Source organism: Macrobrachium nipponense, chromosome 5 (genome assembly GCF_015104395.2).
Source record: "Macrobrachium nipponense isolate FS-2020 chromosome 5, ASM1510439v2, whole genome shotgun sequence".
NCBI lineage: Eukaryota > Metazoa > Arthropoda > Malacostraca > Decapoda > Palaemonidae > Macrobrachium > Macrobrachium nipponense.
The window spans coordinates 48,624,636-48,646,666 of NC_061107.1; the positions used below are offsets into that span (position 1 = coordinate 48,624,636).

Genomic DNA, 22,031 nt, shown 5'->3' on the forward strand with positions numbered 1-22,031 from the left:
TTTTTACTAATTTTATTTCTTATCTATTGTGTGAGCTATAATTATAATTTCACAAAATAAAATTGATTAATTCATTAGAAAAATCACATATAACTTCATAAAATTTCTTTAGATTCTTTTTCTTACATCATGTGCATTTGCTTTTTTCATAAATCGGCCAACCTCAAAGTTTTGCTGGTCTGGGGTGCTGCATATTGATTTATTACCCCAGCTCCTAAGGGTTAAGAAAAATTTAGGAGACTCATTTAGGCAACTTTTGCAATATGATACAGTTATGTTCCTAAAGCCAATCATGTATCATTAGAATCATAACAAGAATTTAATCCAAATACATCCCTACCCCATCAAAATTAATAAAGAATTTATCAGAATACAGCTGTCAAAGAAATTGTGAAAGTTCATCCAAGTGCATGACTAGGACTCTAATGACCCAGTTTATCAAGCATAACTGTAACTACCTTATTTCTGGGCTCGACCTGTGTCGGCCGGTGAAATGTCCCTATGGCACTCATTTCTAGGTACAGTAGTACCTCGAGATACGAAATTAATCCGTTCCGAGGCGCCCTTCGTATCATGAGGTTTTCGTATCTTGGACCACATTTTACATGTAAAATGGCTAATCCGTTCCAAGCCCTCCAAAAACACCCCAGTAAATTTCATAATAAAGCTAAATTGACCTATAAACAAGGAAATACTACAACAATTTGGACCATTCAATACCTAACTTAATAACGAAATGCAAATTAACCTGTAAATAAAGTGTATTAGTGTACATGGTATACAAGAAATACTGTACGTAAAATGTGGAAGCTTACCTTTCGAGTGAGGCTATCTCCGAAAGTGGCGGCAGAGGAGGAGGAGGAGGACATACGGCAGATACGTACATACGTACGCACACTTAACTTTACGAAAACACATAAAAATGTAAGGAAAACATACATAAACTAAAATTTACGAAAACACATTAACAAAACTGTAACACTTAACTTTACAAAAACTAAAATAAATTTTTTTTTTTTACTTTTTTTTATTTATATTATTTTTTTTTTTTTTACTACTAGTTTTTTTTTTTTTTTTTTTTTTTTTTTTTTTTGTTTTTTTTTTTTTTTTTTTTTTTTTTTTTTTTTTTAAACAGAATTTCAACTTCATCACCTCTTTTCAACTTTCTGTTTATCCCTTGGTTCTTCCTTTTTGCTTTCAACTTTCTGTTTTTCATCACTTGGTTCTTCCTTTTGCTTTCAACTTTGTTTTTTATCACTTGGTTCTTCCTTTTTGCTTACTCCTGCTAATGCTAAAGGCCTCTTTAAAAAATAACTATCCAAGGAAGATTGCTTCCTGCCTACTATTCACAATGTTCCTTAAACGACTCAGGCAAACGTCATCGAACTGTGACCCTTTCCGGGTTGTCTTTTTTCTATAAACGATTGCACTTATGAAAAGCGGCTAGAGCATCCTTAATTTCTGCCGTTGTCATAGGGTCCTCCTCCTCTTCCTCACCGCTGCTAGAGAACTCATCTTGAATGACGTTATTTTTGCATGGCCTCCAACTCCTTCAGGTCATCCGTCGTAAGCTCCTCTTGGTGCTCCTCGAGAAGGTTGTTGATGTCGTCCCTCGTCGACGACCAGCCCCATGGACTTGCCGAGTGCAACGATCTCGTCAAGATCTGGTTGGGAAACAGTTTCGGGATCGTCAACTGTTTCGGACTCTGCAGCACCATCTTTGCCCATGTCGAATCCCTCGAAGTCTCGGGCAGATACGGCATCAGACCAGAGTTTCCTCCACGAGGAAATTAAAGGTTCGCCTCGAAACCTCCTGCCACGCTTTTGTCGATGAGTCGGATGCAATTGACATGTCGAAATGCTCCTTCCAAAATTCACGCAAGGTGATGTTTGTGGTATCGGTGATGTCGAAACATCTCTTGAAAAGATGTTTCGTGTACAGCTTCTTAAAGTTCGGTATCACTTGCTGGTCCATGGGCTGGAGGAGAGGGGTGGTGTTGGGTGGAAGAAAAAGAACCTTGACGAAGGAATACTCCGCTAGGATATCTTCCTCGAGGCCAGGAGGGTGGGAGGGGCATTGTCCAACACCAGCAGACATTTCAGGGGGAGGCGCTTCTCTTCCAAAGAATTTCTTCACTGTCGGGCCGAAACACAGATTTACCCACTTGGTGAACAAAAGCCTTGTTACCCACGGCTTTTCCATTAGCCCTCCACATCACTGGAAGCTTCTCCTTAAGCACTTAGTGGGCCTTGAAGGCTCGAGGATCTCAGAGTGATACACCAGTCCCCACTGGCGTTCGAACAAAGTGCGAGCGTAAGAATGTCTTTCATAGGCTTATGCCCGGGTAGCTTCTTCTCTTCCTCTGTGATGTACGTCTGATGAGGCATTTTTTTCCGAAAAAGGCCAGTCTCATCACAGTTGAAAAACTTGCTGAGAATTGTAGCCTTCCTTGTCATCTCTCGCCGAAAGTCTTTCTAAATGCTTCGTCCGCTTTCGTGTCCGAGCTGGCAGCCTCCCCATGCCGCACCACCGAATGGATGCCAGTTCGTTTACGAAATATCTCAAACCAGCCATGCGAAGCCTTGAAGTCTGGGGTTTGCGTTGATGTCCCTTCCCCTCCGTCGTCTTCTGCCTGCGCAATCAAATCGCCGAAAATAGTGCTGGCCTTGTGGGAGATTGCCGTCTCCGTTATCGTATCACCAGCGATTTCTTTGTCTTTTATCCAGACAAGAAGCAGCCGTTCCATCTTGTCGTGCACGTGGGTCCTCTTGCTGGACAAAATAGTGATGGCCCTTGGACGGTGTAGCTTGCTTGATGGCATCCTTTCTGTTTAAGGAGGTCCTGGTGCTATTGTCGACGGATTCGGCCGTATTCCTTGGCGATCACACTCAATCGCATACCAGCTTCATACTTCTTGATGATCTCCATCTTTGTCTCCAAAGAGAGCATTCGTTACGTTAAAATCTTAATTGGGCAGAACTTCTGAAAGGTCTTCAGGTCCTCTTTTTATTAGAGAAAAAGGCGGAACCATTTCCTTGAAGGGAATCAGACAGCAGTGGCTACCTCAGTTAATTATTTTCATCATATGAACTTTGAGGATCTTAAAAAATATACGGGTTGGAAATCCCGACAGTATTTAAACGCACTATCTGAAAATCTAGAGGCCCTTAAATATTCGGCAGTGACTGCAGGGAACATTGTCTCCCCTGATACGGGCCTAGTTATGTAATTCTATATCTGTATTTTATTATTTTGCTATTATTATCTTTTGGTACTCACTCTCACCTACCTGCCTCGCTTGTAATCCCTGCCTTTCTGCCTTTTGTTCAGATTGGATTGGCTCATCAACCCACTCCTGTACATGTACATGTATTATTATTTGTTTTATGTTCATTACCTGTTGCTTTTTCCAGGTTAGTATGTATTTTGTCATATTAGGTGCTTTTTTACCATTTGTAATTTGTTATTCTTACCTTGTTTATTAAAACAATAATTTAAGAAAAATGTTTATTTTCCTTTCATATAAATTTTTTGTTTACCAAGCTTGTATGGCCAATTCTCTGCTACTATTCTCAGGCCGGCCGAACAGGTTGATCCCAGAAAAGGGATTTTGACAAAGGAAAAATCTATTTCTGGGGGAAGACCTGTGTTGCCCGCGGTGAACCATCCCTCTCTTTTTTCCTTTTCCCCACCCTTTAGCTGCCCAAGCTTGGGTGCATATTTCAGGAATGAGGGTTTCCTGGCAGAGGTAGTAGTAGCGAGGGAAGGTAGACGTTGTAACGGCACCTCTCTAGAGGGGGATTTTGAGAGAGGAGACTTCTAATTGGCAAAGCATCTGTGATAGTAGTTTCCACTCGGCCCTGTGCTATACCGACACCCTATGAGGGTGAGCGAGCTGGAGGTAGTAACTCTAGCATTCCATATGCCTTTTTTTCTGGTATATTAGCATTTATTTATAACCTAGAATGAGTGCTATAGGGACATTTCACCGGGCAACACAGGTCTTCCCCAAGAAATAGATTTTTCATTTGTCAAATTCCCTTTTAAAGCCTGTTTGAAAAAACCAACTCACACTTTGAGGATATTCCTAAACTTTAAAAGATGAGTTTTGAAGAGTGGGAATCTATATCCCAACTTATATCACATACCTATTACTACCCTCTCTACAGTCATTAATGACCGAAGCAGCTCATGCCTCAAGGATAATTCAATAAAAGTTGGGGAGAGATTCTGATATGCCTGTGTACAACTATAGATATACACAGTAACAATGTATGTAAAGAGTCACTAGTTCCTAACAAGACGTCTATGTTGTAAATTTGCTCATGGATATATCAAGGGGTTGCTGTTGTTTTAGTTCTTATCTTTTATGATTGTTGTCATTTATAAACTAAATTTTGCAAAGAAAAGTACAAATAAGTATTTAAAAAACATGTATAAATCCAATAGGGTTATTGCATTTTTGTTCTCGGTAAATTTACGTAAATATTTTATAATAAATATGTTTAAAATTTGTTAATTATTTCTCAAGTTTTGATATTGTGTGAGCTATAATTATGATTTTAAAAATGAAATTAATTTGTTTATTGGAAAAATCCTGTATAACTTCGTAAAATATATGATTGTCTTGTAAAAGAGGCTCCATAGGCCCCACATGGAAGGTAGGGACAATATTTTATCATTTTTTTCATACATCATGTGAATTTCCAATGACATTTATATCTTAAATTGGCCAACTTTAAAGTTTTGCCGGCCTGGGGTGTTGCATGGTATTGATTTATTACCCTGTCCATTAACAGTTAATAACTAGTTACTCCATCCTTATTTATTTGGCCTTAGATCTCCAAAAACAAGAAACGCATTTAAAAAAACTCTGCATTTACAGACCATTCTCTTCAATAGTTTCCTATTAGTTGTTAACATAAATTTAGTTACCTTTTATCAGTAGCTTTTGGATATTCAGTGGTCATTAAAATTTTTTTTTTGTTTTCACCATGACCGAGCTTGTTCAGGTAATAAGTAAGTTAGAATAACAACACTTTGGATGACTAAGGGTCTCTACATTCTCGAGTGATAGGAAAAAGTGTCACTTGGCATAAAAAATAATTTTCAAAATACAGTCCACTTCCTTACCATCTATGAGGCCATATGATGTGGAGTGGTTCTAAAGCATCCTTTGGAGATCTTGTTTTATGTGCAATACAAACGGGAAAAAAGATGACCTGAAATAAATAAAACTCATCTTCCATTCTCCTTGGGCCATGGTAACAGTAAATAAAACTCATCTTCCATTTTCCTTGGGCCATGGTAACACAGTATTATAAGCATTATTATAAATTACATCACTGAAACTAATAAAGTCACATCTTTAGATGCCAACAGAACTTGCCTAATGGATAAATTTATCCATTAATGAGGTGGAAACTTGATCAAGATAAAGTTGAAATAGTTAGAAAACCAAGTAAAAAGAGATCAAAAGGAACAAATGAAAAGTAATATGCAGAAAACAATGCCACTTGGTCCAAAGAAATGCTGCACAGAACCTTAAATACCATCTACACAGTACTACACAAGAGTGTCTGCAGGTGGTACCCAACAAGTGTCCACTTTATGAAGAAATGATGGAAAGGTAAATAGCAAAAAATCACTGACATGTTCAACTTAACCTGCTGGATTTGATATATAAATTCTTGCACACAAAATTAAGTTACAAATTCACAACTGTCAACCTGGTATTCAAGGAAAATAGTTAATGAAAATTATTTTAATCTCAGTTGCAACACATACCTAAACAATTTAAAAACTGGTATTCAAGGAAAATACTGAATTAAAATTATTCTAATCTCAGTTGCAATACATAAACAATTTAAAAACTATATAAAGCCAGAGGGTTATAAATCTTTAACATAAATTCTACTAGCTTCACTTCTAGTTTAACTCAGGTGAACACTGACAGTTCAACACACAAATAACCAAGTGGCTTACCCGACTCTTTTCTCTGATCTGCTGCGTTATGGCATGAGCATCAGGACGGTGGTCAGGTTGCAACTTCAAGTGACGAGGTATTTCACGCAGAAAGGATTCAAAGTTATACTGAGAGTTGAACACAATAACATCTGCAACCAAACTGGCAAATAAAAGAATAACTTAGAATCTTGTGCATAGGAGATAATGTTACACATCAACATCCATATCAAAAGTTATCTGTATAAATACAAATACCATATAATACAACTTCAGTCATTGTTTGGCTTCTTCTTCTTCTTCCCAGCTTTTTCCCATTTTTATATGGGGTCGCCGTTTCGGATGAGCCGTTTCCATCTATTTCTATCTTGCGCTTCTGCCTCATCAATTCCCTTCTCATGTAAATCTCCTCTCACACAGTCCTTCCATCTCTTTCTTGGTTCTCCCTCTTCTTTCTTCTTCCTTGCACCTCCACTCCCATAGTATGTCTCCCAGCGTGGTCCTCATCTCTCCTCAACAGGTGTCCATACCATCTCAGCCTCCCCACCTCCTGCACTTTCTTTGATACTTCCACCACCTTAGTTGACCCCCTTATGTAGTCATTTCTGATCCTATCCACTCTTGTTACCCCGACATCCACCTAAGCATTCTCATTTCTGCCACATCCATCTTCTTCTGCTCTGCTTTTCTCATGCTTGCTGTTTCCAGTACCATACAGCATTGCTGTTCTACCACCGCTTGTGCTTTTGTAAATTTTTTTTGTGGATTTTTTTTTTTTTTTTTTTTTTCCTTTTAACCTAAGCGGCACTCTTTTGTCACAAAGAAACTCCCGAGGCCGCTCTCCAGTTGTTCCAGCCTGCCTGTACCCGATGTTTTACTTCTTCTTCCATACTTCCTCCAGCGTTAACAAAAGATCCCAATACTTAAACTTATCAACTCTCCTTATTTGCTCTCCACCAAGCTGAATACTTTCTCTATCATCCCCCTCAGTGGTGGTACACATATATTCTGTCTTGGATCTACTTTTTTTTTTATTCTCATTCCTCTGTCCTCCCGTACTTGTCTCCATCTTTCCAATTTCACTTCCAGATCTTCCCTGCTCTCTGCACACAGAAACAATATCATCCGCATACAATATGTTCCATGGTACTGTCTCCCTTACTTCCTCTATTATAACATCCATCACTATGTTAAAGATAAATGGGCTCAGAGCCGACCCCTGGTGTAATCCTACTCTCACCTCAAACCTTCTGTCTCCCCAACACTGCTCCTCACTCTGGTAAATACATTCCGTACACTCTCTTGTATCAATCGCACATACTTCTCTGGCACCATCTTCTCCCTCAGGCTCTCCATTACCTCTTGTCTCGGGACTCTGTCATAAGCCTTTTCAAGGTCAATGAATACCATATGTAGGTCCCTTTGTCTTTCCCCGAATTTCTCCATTATTTGCCTCAGACAAAAATATACCATCTGTTGTTCCCCTTCCCTTCATAAATCCCATCTGCTCTTTACCTATTTGTACTCTTCTCTCAGTCTAGCATCTATCATCCTTTCCAGTATCTTCAAAGTGTGGGACATCAATTTAATGCCCCTATAATTACCACACTCTTGGACATCGCCTTTCCCTTTAAAAATTGGGATCAATATACTCCCACGCCACTACATTTGGTATCTTTTCCTGTTCAAGGATCTTTATCATAAGATCGACAGTATATCCACTCCTTCATCTCCTAATGCTTTCCATGCCTCCACCGGGATCATGTCTGGTCCGGTTGCCTTCCCATTCTTCATCTTCTTCAGTGCATTTAGTACCTCTCGCCTAGAAAACCTCATTACCATGCCAATGTTCACTTGCCCATCCTCTCTTATTAGTCTATTCATTTTCTTCATTTAACAACTGTTCGAAATATTCTTTCCACCTCTTAACAATGTCTTCCTCCTTTCTAAGCACTACAACCCTCTTGATTCTTTATTTGTTTGATGTGTGTTATATCTTTGGTGCTCTTATTTCTAGCCTTTGATAGCTTCACATCTTTCTTTAATCCTTCCTTTGTCCCCAGCTCATTATACACATCATCATACGACTTTGCTTTAGCTTGGGGCTACCACCTTTTTCACCACCTTGTTTTTCTCTCTGTACTATTTCTGTCTTCCACTGACTGTGACTCTTCCCATCTTTTCTTTGCCTCCTTCTTATCTTTTACTACTTTCTCAATGTCTTCATCCCACCACAACTATCCTTTTCTTCCCATATGATACCAGATGTCTCTCCTAGCAGCTCCTTTCATGCCTTCTTATTACTTGGTCTTCTTAATATCTATAAAACTTAAGGGATCGGCCGGTTTCCGACTTTTTTAACGACAGGATGTTGATATAGGGGGGTTTGTTGGGTTTGTTAAAGGGGATATTGTGTGGAACCTCTGGGGAAAAAAAATTTTGTTCAGTGACCTTAGGTTTTGTGATGCCAGAGCATTTTTCGGCCAAAAATGGCCATTTTCAAAATGCATCTCCTCCTCTGCTTTTTGGTTTTAAGGGATGAGCTTTGAACCACGTATAAAACACATATGGACCTTTGATATAAAGCCGGGGATTTTTTGATTTTTTAATTATTTTTCGAGATATGAATTTTTTTTTTTTAATGAAATTTTTCCCCAGAAAAATTACAGGAAAAAAAATTGCCAAAATTCAGAAACAAAATATTAAAAATCCCTGGCTTTTTTTTTAATCTACCATGTTTCCCCATATTATATAGAAATTTTCATTTAGATTTGTCCAATACTAAGGGAGGATGAGATACATTTTGAAGGTGAAAAAACTTATGTTTTGAGAACGGGTCCTTCATAAAAAAAGGTAAAAGACTGTGTTACCATTAATTTTATGGTTTTAGTTTTTATTTTTGAGTATTAATGCGAAATTATTATGAAATAGGAATATTAATTAATTGATTATCTTTGTGCTCCAGCAAACTTAGTCTTGTGTGCTCTGTTCCAAATTTTTGAATGAAAACTTTCATTCGCGTTTTGTGTAAGACCACGAACGCAGCGTTCAAGCAATTCTTTCTCAGACAGGGCTTCATACACAGCCTTTATTTTCCTTTCACTCTCAGCATCTAAACTGATAACTGTTGAAGATCTCTTGAACTCTATTTTCTCTCTTTCTTTACCCATTGCTATGCTGCGCTGAAAATAGCACCAAGAATCTTCCCCTTGTGGACAAAGTCCATGACGTTGATTTTCTTTCCCGGAACTGAATATATGGTTGAATGATGCCATTATATCCTTCTTCATCATCACCATGATTTTACCAATATTACGGTGGATTGCCCTGCCATAATAATTAATCATTATGCTAATGTTTGTATCCGACAATTGTTGGAGACGGACATATCTTTTTAGGACATATCTTTTTTACTAGTGTCTCAAATCAATCCCTTTCCAAATGGATCCTCGAAATTACTTAGCATCCACAATTCGGTGTTCGTGATTCCAGTAATTTTTCAAGTCTTGCTTCACTTATTATTATAATTTTATTTTCACTATCATTGATAATATCAGCCTCCGATCTACTGCTTTCTTCTTCTAAAATATCTTTGCCCTTTAGCAGTGATGAACGAATAAAGAGACGATTAGGGGTGGATGTGGTTGGCCTCTGGACAGCAGAGATCATAGCGTGCGCTATTTCCTGCGCGGCCTCTCTCTCTCTCGTTGTCGCTTCATTCCCCTCTATGGCAACTAGTTTCTTGAATTCTCCTGTTCTACTTCTTTGATGGGCATATCCAATTGGCTTTTTCCGCATTCCTAGAGGCATGAAGTGAAGTCTTGGACCTTTTAGGCATGGTGAAAAACTAAAAACACTGCAGAAAACACAGAGTTCAGTCAAGGCTAGCGAGCGTGAAAGTTTTATAGGCAACTGTTGGCCAGTGGGCACGCGCTGAGCCTCATGACTCATGATGCGTGCTTTGTCTTGTCTAGGAATAAACTAAGAAGGTACCAATTAGGCTATTATTCATTATATATTTCATTTCAAAGGAAGTTTCGTAACAAATATCACAAAAACTATACCAGACTAAATCATTTGCGCTACTGGTGTTTTGTGGGTATAAAGTTATTGTTACATTTCAGGCCATAACTAGAAAAGTAAGGCGAATTTTAGCATAATACTTCATAGGACACATTCTTGAATGCTCTACGATGCCATAGAATTTTTTTCAGCAAATCGAATATGTTTCATATTTTTGGGGTTTTTTAGGCAGCCGATCCCCTTAATTCAATAATATACGTACTTCAATCTTTACAATTAGTGCACAATTAAAGTAAAGTTTCATATTCACTATAGTACTTCAACTTACATCAATACCATCCTTATGCTCATAAATTTTGCATGCTTTCTTTAATATGTTACTCTCTTCAGTACAACATATACAACAACCTTGTTGTCAGCCATAGAGCACACAACTTAGAAATTTGACACTACTTAATATGCCACAATGAAACACATATATAATAAAAAGCTGTGAAATTTCTGTGTATAAAATCTCCAACAAAACTGTCAAGATAACCAACAGCACCCATTACACAAAAAATTCATTAGCTTAAAAAAATCCAAATTGTAGATAAAAAAAATAGGACATCGAGAAGGGAAATGTGATGGAGAGAATGACATAAAACAATCAAGAATGTAACAATATATTTTAATTTCTAAAACGCAAAACCTTTTTTTCATACAAACCCATTATCCATATACTGCTTCATTTAAAATCCATAATAAATTCATCAAACACTGACCAGCCTGCAGCTACTGCCTGTGCTTCATCACCTCTCTTTCATGGAAAGAATACAAATTTTACTGTTATAAAATCAGTTTTTCATTCATATCCCATTCAACATATAATTAAAGGTGGGGCAATATTTTTCTACTAAGGTAAGGGCATTGTTGACCAAGAAGAATACGCCTTGGCAGCAACTTGAAAATGTATAGCAATGGGAGGAGACTCAAGCCCTGAGCCACACACAGTTCTGTATGGGAAGAGCCAGTTGATGGTCTTGGAAGCAAACACTCTTGGCCTTCTGAATTCACTCAAGCACAGATAACAAAAGAATTTGTCTTCAGCATTCTTATGACTATAATTATAATTCAGCTTGCGAGGCGAGTGCTCCCACAATCACAATCTCCTTCTGAAGCTCTTGTAAATTCTTGTTAATACGAGTCCTCTACTGGGTGCAACATTGACTGATGCATGAGATATGCATTCCCCAACCATAGAAGTCTGCACTAGCCCCTCTATCAAGCAGTAAAGAAAAGGGATAAATCTCTACTTTCACAGTCTCAATAAAAGGATGTTCTCATACTGTGGTAGGGCACAACTGACTAAGAAGGCTCCAACTAGGCAGCAATTAGAAACAGTCATCTCATCCAATGGTCAAGCAGCAGGATGGCCAAGTACTTGGGTCCCAAGCCACACACAGTTCTATGAGGGAAGAGCTAATCAGAAACTACAAATGCAACAATCAAGGTATTTATATAGAGTTGAGAGACAAGTTTCAAATCTGAACATTTAGTGATTTCTGGTACAATGAGGGATGAGGAAGTCACAGACAAGCTAGGAAAAGGAACAATGTTGCCAAGCAAAACTAATACAGTGGACCCACGGTAATTGCGGGGGATGGGTACCACACCCCCAGCAAATAGGTAAAATCCACAAATACTTAAAACCCCTCTAAACACACTCAGAACTGCCGATTTTGATAGTTGAAACAAATAAACCTCTAAAAATGCTTATACCTGAGTATTTTAATAGTTCTATCACAAAAAGTGCATTTAGTCCCGAAAATTATATGAAAATACAGTAATTTGTAAATATTTCACAATGAAAAATACAGCAAATAGGCAAATATTCTGCAAATAATGAGTATACAGTCAACCCTCCGTATTTGTGTTCTCGTGATTTGCATATTTTTCTTTGGACAATATCCACCCATTATTTGCAGGAAATTCGCCTATTCGTGGGTTTTTCTGACACTAAATATTGTCTGTCTCTGTCTGTATTTTAGTGAATAGTAATTACGATTTTAGTTTATAAATTAATGATGTAAGAACGAAGGAAAATCCATTCTACCCCACATCTTTCTTTTTAATTCAAGTACTAAGCTGAGGTCCAGAGCTTGCAAATATGTCAAGTAATGTGACAGGAGGGGGAGCATGTTGCCTTGTTGCCGACTAATGTTCATGTATTCTCTCTCTCTCTCTCTCTCTCTCTCTCTCTCTCTCTCTCTCTCTCTCTCATTTACTGAGATAAGAGAATTTTTATGCTATACTATGTCTGTATAATAAGTTTATTAACATGTTCAAATATGTAATAATAATAATAATAATAATAATAATAATAACAACAACAATCAGAACTGGATCTACTTAGTGTTTATGAACAACTATGACTCCATATTCACAATCAAGGAACAATTATGCATCTACTTCCACAAACGACTCTAGATAGACACTCATCTGCATCTACATTGACTGATCTAAGTTAACACTATATCTAATGCACAATTTTGGGACATCAGTTGCATCTATGTAAATACACGAATTGTGAATCGGATCTTTTGGCATAACAAGAATACTCTATAGCGTAAGTTAAATGCAAATAATTTCCTAAACAATGATTTAATCTAGATGATGTTTATGCTTTTGTACAAAATAAGGCAGCAGTTAACCATTAAATGCCTAGCTGGTATTTCCGAAATTGTCTCCCGTATGCCGGCGGGGTTCGGGAATGAGCGCCAAAGCAGAAAAAGTTTTTTTCAAAAAATCACAGCAAACTTAGTTTTCAACATTAAGAGTTCATTTTTGACTCCTTTTTTTTGTCATTGCCTGAAGTTTAGTATGCAACCATCAGAACTGAAAAAAATATCATTATCATATATAAATATTGGAATATATGACAGCGCAAAAAAATTTCATATATAATTGTATACAAATCGTGCTGTGAGCAAAACGGTTAAAGCTAATGAGTTGATTTTTTTTGTTGTATTGTACACTAAATTGCAGTCATTTTGGTATATAACAAATTGTAAAACGATCAAAGCAACACAGATAAAATATTATCACAACATGATGCATGAAATCGTAAGGCGCGGACGTAATAGTTTTCTTTTTCAAAAATTCACCATAAATCGAAATGTGCTAGAGACTTCCCTTTTGTTGCAAAGTGAAGGTAATTGATTGAATATTACTAGACTGGAAGAGTTTTAGCTTACAATTGACAGAATGTCGAATTTTTTCTATTTATCGTGATTTATATGCAAATTTTTCAAAAATGATAAAAGCTACAACCATGAGTTATTTTTTGTTGTATTGTACATAAAATTGCACACATTTTCATATATAAAACTCTCTGTAACAGCTAATATAAAACGGTGCAAAAATTATGACAATGTGACTCAAGCATTGAGGAGATTTGTGGCCGAGATATGCGAGCAGAGGAAGGAAAACGTTTTTTTTATACATTCACCATAAATCAAACTATGGTGCTAGAGACTTCCCGTTTGTTACAAAATGAAGGTAAGTGATTGAATATTACAAGACTGTAAGAGTTTTAGCTTACAATTGCGTTTTTCGACCATTTCGGTCGGGTCAAATTTTACCGAATGTAGAATCTTTCCTATTTATCGTGACCTATATGCAATTTTTCAAAAATGATAAAAGCTACAACAATGAGTTATTTTTTGTTGTATTCTACATGAAACTGTGCACATTTTCAAATATAAAACTCTATGTAAAGGCTAATATAAAACGGTGCAAAAATTATGACAAAGTGACTCAAACATTTCGGAGATTTGTGGCCAAGATACCGCACGTGGAGGGAAGGAAAATGTTTTTTTCTAAATTCACCGTAAATTGAAATATTGTGCTAGAGACTTCCAGTTTGTTGCAAAATAAAAGTAAATAATTGAATATTACTAGACTGTAAGATTTTTAGCTTACAATTGTGTTTTTTGACCATTTTGGTCGGGTCAAAATTGACCGAACATCAAATTTTTTCTATTTATCGTGATTTATATGCAAATTTTTAAAAAATGATTAAAGCTACAACCATGAGTTATTTTTTTATGCATTCTACATAAAATTGTGCACATTTTCATATATAAAACTCTGTAACGGCTAATAAAAACAGTGCAAAAATTATGACAAAGCGACTCAAGCATTTCTGAGATTTGCGGGCGAGATACTGCGCGTGGACATAAACATTTTTTTTTTCAAAAATTCACCATAAATCAAAATATTGTGCTAGAGACTTCCAATTTGGGTAGATGATTGAATATCACTAAAATGTTTAGATTTTTTGCTTACCCAAAAATACCAATATATATATATATATATATATATATATATATATATATATATATATATATATATATATATATATATATATATATATATATATATATACATATATAATATATATATATATAATATATATATATATATATATATATATATATATATATATATATTGTGGTAGGATCACAAGCTTAAAAAAACAAGCAGCAAAACCCTACCCACATTAACCTAATCACTCCACTGCCAAACCCACCCACAGTCACACTTTCTTCTTTACCCAACAAAATACACGCAGGACAATTGAACTACACCTATACAAAAAAAAAAAAACAACACAAAACACATGTACTTACCAACTCCATATATTCCAGGCGTATCCTGTGCTGTCCGCTGGTCGAGGTCACAGAAATACCAACAACAACCAAGAACCACAACCCAATAACACAACACAACAACCATGGAACACAACCACAACTCAACAACACAGCAAACCAACCAAGGAACATAACCACAACCTAACAACACAACAACCAACCAAGGAACACAACCACAACCGCACATATAACAACAAAACACAACAACACTATAAAAGACCACTGCACAAACAACAAAAAAAATCACAACAGCTACAGGCACAAAAATAAACTCTAAGCAAAAAACACTAACTTAACAACACCAAATAACAAATCAATAACACACAAAACTCAACTAACTCCAGTGCCTTCAAAATAACTGTTTCCGACACTACTAACTGTCACCAGCTCTCACCAAGACTAACTCAAAACTAACCAAAACACAGAACTCCAACAACTAACAAGACCAGCAGACGACCCATAACCTCACCAACCACCAATACAGTCGTTAACGATCCCATACAGCAATTATTCTCTCTCTCCTCTCTCACCCTTCTCCTTCTCTCTCTCTCGTCTCTCTCTCTCGTCTCTCTCTCTCTCTCTCTCTTCTCTCACTCTTCTCTCTCTCTCTCTCACAGATGTCAAATGGAACTCCATAACTCCTCCATAATATATATACAGTGGTACCTCGAGATACGAAATTAATCCGTTCCGAGACTGCCTTCGTATCATGAGTTTTTCGTATCTTGGAACACATTTTACATGTAAAATGGCTAATCCGTTCCAAGCCCTCCAAAAACACCCCAGTAAATTACATTTCCAGGCCTAAAACACATGTTCTAGGGTTACAACGCCGATCCGACGGAAGAAATATGACTCCACAAAAGGCAAAATATATACTGTACATACTTGAGTAATATTCAACTGCATGTAATGTTCAACCCCATTTTTACTGCATATATTGGGACTTTAGCATATGTCCCTTAGCAATAAGCTAGCCTATGTTGATCGGTTGCTACTGTAGCCTAGTCTATGATTCTGACATCTAAACCTAAGAGCTAAAAGCTTAGAATATGCCACTAAAATGTTTATAAATAATCAGTATGTACTCATTTCAAATATAATTATTAATTAATCATTAACTATAATACACAAACAAACAAAAAACAAACCTTCCAATCGATTGTTTTACATTCAGCTCTTATCCGTCTTACGAGTATCGAACGAGCGCCAAGCAATCATTTTTCCTAGCACACAGTAAGCCATAAATTGTCATTAGTATCTCTCTTCAACTAATGAAACTACCAAACAGTATAATAACCATTCATTTCTATTCTTTATTCTATCTTTACCTAGTGGAGATACCGAGTTACTGACAGCTATAATGAAACATACGTTTACGTAACGTAATAATAAAACAGAAGAAGAATTCTCAAAAAATACGTATTTGTTGGCAGTCTGATTTATTTTATATTTTATGATATCTTAAATCAAAATTTTTTTTATTATATGTATTGCATGTACTCATTTCAATAATTATTAAGTAACCATTAACTATAATAAACAACAAAAAAAAAAGCTTCCAAAAGTCTGTTTACATCCAGCACTTACGAGTATTGAACAATCGCCAAGCAATCACTTTACACAGTAAGCCAGCCTAAATTTTCATTATCTCTCTTCAACTACTGAAACTACCAAACAGTATAATAACCATTCATTTCTATTCTTTATTCTATCTTTACCTAATGTTTTTCGTATTAAATGTATTGCATGAATAAGTTTTTCAATTTATAGCAACCTTTTACCAATAGAATACTTAAAGCACAAGGGGTAGATGCTGACCAATAGGAGAGCAGGACCTTATGGGGTGACTAGCATCAGGAAAACCAATGGGAGAGCGGGAGGATGGTGGCGAGTTTACTCAGTTGGCGCGCGGGAGTTTAAAATTGTTCTCGGTGGTCCGGGCGAATCTCGGGACTTTACAGCAACAACCTTTCGTATCTTGAAAACTTTCGTATTGTAGAGCAGTAAAATTTTTCGCATTGGCTTTCGTATCTCGAGTTTTTCGTAAGTAGAGCCTTTCATATCTCGAGGTACTACTGTATATATATATATATATTATTATTAAATATAATATATATATATAGATATATATATATATTATTATATTAATATATAATAATAATATGAATAATTATCACATCGAACCGTGATCCATTTATATATCAATTCAAGCTACAAATGTCCTTTAATATCTAAATTCACTTTACCTCCCAAATGATATATTTTGTTCATATATGTACCGAAGGGGAATTTTTTTAAGTTGATAATAATTTCTTCCCCCCATCAGATCGAACCATCGTCCAGGTGGACGGGGACGAAATCAGGGCAGTCAGTGACGCTATACAATCAGCCAACAGAGACGCATAAGTTCATATCGATTCTTGACATTACAAATCACCCTCGATCTGGGTGCTTTCGTAATTAGAATCGATATGAAAACCCAGTCTACCATGTTGGCCAATTCGAGCGTTTGACAGCACGTAGCCTTTGTTATGAATAATTATCACATCGAAAACCGTGATCCATTTATATATCAATTCAAGCTACAAATGTCCTTTAATATCTAAATTCACTTTACCTCCCAAATGATATATTTTCATAAGGTCAGAATCGATATGAACTTATGCGTCTCTGTTGGCTGATTGGATAGCGTCACTGACTGTCCTGATTTCGTCCCCGTCCACCTGGACGGTGGTTCGATCCCATGGGGGGACGAAATTATTATCAACTTAAAAAAAAATTCCCCTTCGGTACATATATGAAAATATATCATTTGGGAGGTAAAGTGAATTTAGATATTAAAGGACATTTGTAGCTTGAATTGATATATAAATGGATCACAGTTCGATGTGATAATTATTCATAACAAAAGGCTACGTGCTGTCAAACGCTCGAATTGGCCAACATGGTAGACGGGGTTTCATATCGATTCTAATTACGAAAGCACCCAGATCGAGGGTGATTTGTAAGGTCAGAATCGATATGAACTTGTGCGTCTCCGTTGGCTGATTGGATAGCGTCACTGACTGTCCTGATTTCGTCCCCGTCCACCTGGACGGTGGTTCGATCCCATGGGGGGGAAAAAATTATTATCAACTTAAAAAAAATTTCCCTTCGGTACATATATGAAAAAAATATCATTTGGGAGGTAAAATGAATTTAGATATTAAAGGACATTTGTAGCTTGAATTGATATATAAATGGATCACGGTTCGATGTGATAATTATTCATAACAAAAGGCTACGTGCTGTCAAACGCTCGAATTGGCCAACATGGTAGACGGGGTTTCATATCGATTCTAATTACGAAAGCACCCAGATCGAGGGTGATTTGTAAGGTCAGAATCGATATGAACTTATGCGTCTCTGTTGGCTGATTGGATAGCGTCACTGACTGTCCTGATTTCGTCCCCGTCCACCCTGGACGGTGGTTCAATCCCATGGGGGGACGAAATTATTATCAACTTAAAAAATTCCCCTTCGGTACATATATGAAAATATATCATTTGGGAGGTAAGTGAATTTAGATATTAAAGGACATTTGTAGCTTGAATTGATATATATATATATATATATATATATATATATATATATATATATATATGTATGTATATATATATTATATATATATATATATATATCTATATATATATATATATATAGATATATATATATATACTATATATATATATGTATATATATACAGGCAGCCCGCGGTTAACGGCGCAATCACTCAACAGCGAATCGGTTTTACGTCGGTCGTCAAAAATATTCATTAAAAAAATAAGGCATTTTAAAGGTATCTTACGGCACAAATTTCAGTTAACAGCGCCGCTAGCGCCGTTGTCTAACGAGTTCATACATATGTAGAAATGCCGTTCAGACCATAAAGGTTATGCAAATTATATTAACAAATTTTATGGAGAGTTATTACGTAGGTATTAGGGTAAAATATATGCCTCTGACGCTGTTCTATGCCGAAAATATAGTTACATAAGTGCAAATTTAGCTATGGATGTGTCGATTCATAATTGTTCATGCTTTTGTTTAAAATGTGTATGAAAATATATTACGTGAAAGGCATATTTATTTCTGTACAGAAATATGATACAAAGGCAGCTTTTGAAACTGCCCTTCACGTTGTCAAATACGATGTTTTTTCATGTTCTTTTCTTGTAAGCCGCCGCCTGCCGCCTTCTTCCGAAAATATAGATTTAAACAAGTGCAAATTAGCGATCGATGTGTCCATTTTATAAATGTTTATGCTTTTATGTTTAAAAATGTATGACATTGTATTACGAATAGGGTATTTTTATTTCTGTGCAGAAATATGATAAAAAGGCAGCTTTTGAAACTCCCCTTCAAGTTATCGACTACGATGTTTTTTTTTTTTTTCAAGTTCGTTCTTGTATGCCGCCGTCTGCCTCTCTTCCGAAAATATCGAGTAAAAAAAAAAAAAATAAAATAAAATAAAAAAGTGCAAATTTAGCGATCGATGTGTCGATTTTTCAAATGTTTATGCTTTCATGTTTAAAATGTGTATGAAAATATAATGCGTAAATGATATTTTTCATTTTTGTACACAAAAATAAGATACAAATTAAGGCAGCCTTTGTAACTACGCTCCACGTTGTCAGGGGATGGTTTTTCATGTTCGTTCTTGTCCGCCAGTTCCGAAAAATGCATTGTGTTATTTTATTAATTATGCATCTTTCCATAAATCCTTTAAAAGTTATACATTATTTCACTGTATCCAAGAATATTGTATGTATCTCATGTTTTATGAATTTTAAAATACTATGGCAAAATTAAGCCCGTATTCCGCAGAGCGGCCAATGTTGTGGTTTGAAATCAGCTGATGAATACGAGTCTGTTTTCACCATAACGCAATTCTGAGTGAATGCTCTTGCTTCTAGTTAGCATAAACGAATATCTATATACTTGACTTATATGAGACAAAGTTATTTTTTCCTTATACAGTGTGTTTTTAGGTGGAAATATTTATTGAATCTGTCTCGTTGTGAATGTGAACTACTATTTTTTTCGTTAACAGATTAGGTTGGCGGCATGTTTTTTATTGCGTAAAAAATTAACGTGATTCCGTTCGCAATACGTAATCCTTTATATCATCGTAATACGAACTTTACGTTATTTATCTTTTATCGGCGTGAAACCAACAGTAAAATGTGTTCTTTCAAGCACAGTAGTTTTGATTAAAATGATTTTATCCCAATTTTATCTACAGTTGTGTGTGATGGTAGACGTTTACTGCAGTTTTATCCTTGTTGCCGATGTACGATAATAGTCATTCTCGCAGCTTGAACCGTTTTTCTTAGCGTTCAGTCAAACTAGGTTTAAATTGTTAACAGGTATCTTTCCTGATTGATTCTTTAATCTACTATTGAATCTCTGATCTATAGCGAATAAAGTTATTACATTAAGATATCTCAGTTCTATTCTATACATAACGCCATTTATAACAAATACGGTAATGTTGCACTGTAGTACGATGATCGAAATACAAGCCAAACAGATGTTATCCAGTTCAGTTGTACTTAGAAAAAAAAAAAAGTCGTTTCTCGTTCGGTTGTTCGTGGCTGTACACGTTCACGCAACGAGTATAACGTTAAAACCATACTTTCATCATTCTCTTTTGCTGTTATTGAACTTATGTAACTAGAAGATGGATAAAGTTAGGCCATTGTAATTTGATCTCTCATAAAATCGAACTATCGTAAGACTAATGATCGTAACCTGAACACTACAGCTACCTGTACACTGTATAAACTTTATTATATCTTTACATACTCTAGACACCCACATGTACTGTACAGTAAATTCTATAGTACTATACTGCATAAATATAATTTTACTTATTGCGCCGTTGTTGGGGATTACGGCCTTTGACCTTTGAACTGTCTAGAGTTTCGAAAGAAGGTGTGCGGCGGCGTAGGCATTAAATCGCTCAGCGTCAAAAATCTCTTGGCGTCGGTGGCCAGGAACGGAACCCCTGCCGCTAACCGAGGGCCGCCTGTATAAATAAAGGTTTTGCCATGAAGGAAAATTGAAAAGCGAGATAGCCAAGAACTTTCAGTCTAGCACGACCCTTTACTAAGGCATAACTGATCATACAGAGGAAAAACATAGTAAAAGTAGGCTTAATATCCAAACATATTACAAGATTAGCAATAAAGTCGATTTCACTCTACATAAACAAGGAAATGCCTGAGGGCAAGATTAGCGATTTTTAGGCAGCCACTCCTTAGAGGAGCAAAACACGTGGTCAACAGATGATTTCTGGATGAATCATCTGTTGACCATGTGTTTTGCTCCTCCAAGGAGTGGCTGCCTAAAAATCGCTAATCTTGCCCTCAGGCATTTCCTCATTTATGTAGAGTGAAATCGACCTTATTGCTAATCTTGTAATGTCAGTTTGGATATTAAGCCTACTTTTACTATGTTTTTCCTGTATGATCAGTTATGAGCCTTAGTAAAGGGTCATGCTAGACTGAAAGTTCTTGGCTATCTTGCTTTTCAATTTTCCTTCATGGCAAAACCTTTATTTATATATATATATATATATATATATATATATAATATATATATATATATATACAGTGGTACCTCGAGATACGAAATTAATCCGTTCCGAGACTGCCTTCGTATCATGAGTTTTTTTCGTATCTTGGAACACATTTTACATGTAAAATGGCTAATCCGTTCCTAGCCCTCCAAAAAACACCCCAGTAAATTACATTTCCAGGCCTAAAACACATGTTCTAGGGTTACGACGGAAGAAATATGACTCCAAAAAGGCAAAATACTGTACATACTTGAGTAATATTCAACTGCATGCAATGTTCAACCCCATTTTACTGCATATATTAGGACTTTAGCATATGTTCCCCTTAGCAATAAGCCTAGCCTATGTTAGCGGTTTGCTACAGTAGCCTAGTCTATGAGTTCTGACATCTACCTAAGAGCTAAAAGCTTAGAATATGCCACTAAAATGTATAAATAATCAGTATGTCTCATTTCAAATAATTATTAATTAATCATTAACTATAATACACAAACAAACAAAAAACAAACCTTCCAATTGATTGTTTTACATTCAGCTCTTTCCCGTCTTACGAGAATCGAACGAGCGCCAAGCAATCATTTTTCCTAGCACACAGTAAGCCATAAATTGTCATTAGTATCTCTCTTCAACTAATGAAACCACCAAACAGTATAATAACCATTCATTTCTATTCTTTATTCTATCTTTACCTAATGGAGATACCGAGTTACTGACAGCTATAATG

At 36.2% G+C, this 22,031-nt stretch overlaps 1 protein-coding gene across 1 annotated transcript in view; it reads right to left on the bottom strand.

The window, feature by feature from the left end:
- LOC135215287 (glycosyltransferase-like domain-containing protein 1) overlaps positions 1-22,031 on the bottom strand; it is a 296,564-nt gene that overhangs the window by 88,502 nt on the left and 186,031 nt on the right. Inside the window, exons 7-8 of the mRNA XM_064249831.1 lie at positions 5,987-6,128; positions 5,135-5,223 (exon numbers count right to left, since the gene is read on the bottom strand). Of these exons, the coding sequence (XP_064105901.1) occupies positions 5,135-5,223; positions 5,987-6,128 (231 nt within the window). The remainder of the gene's footprint in view (positions 1-5,134; positions 5,224-5,986; positions 6,129-22,031) is intronic.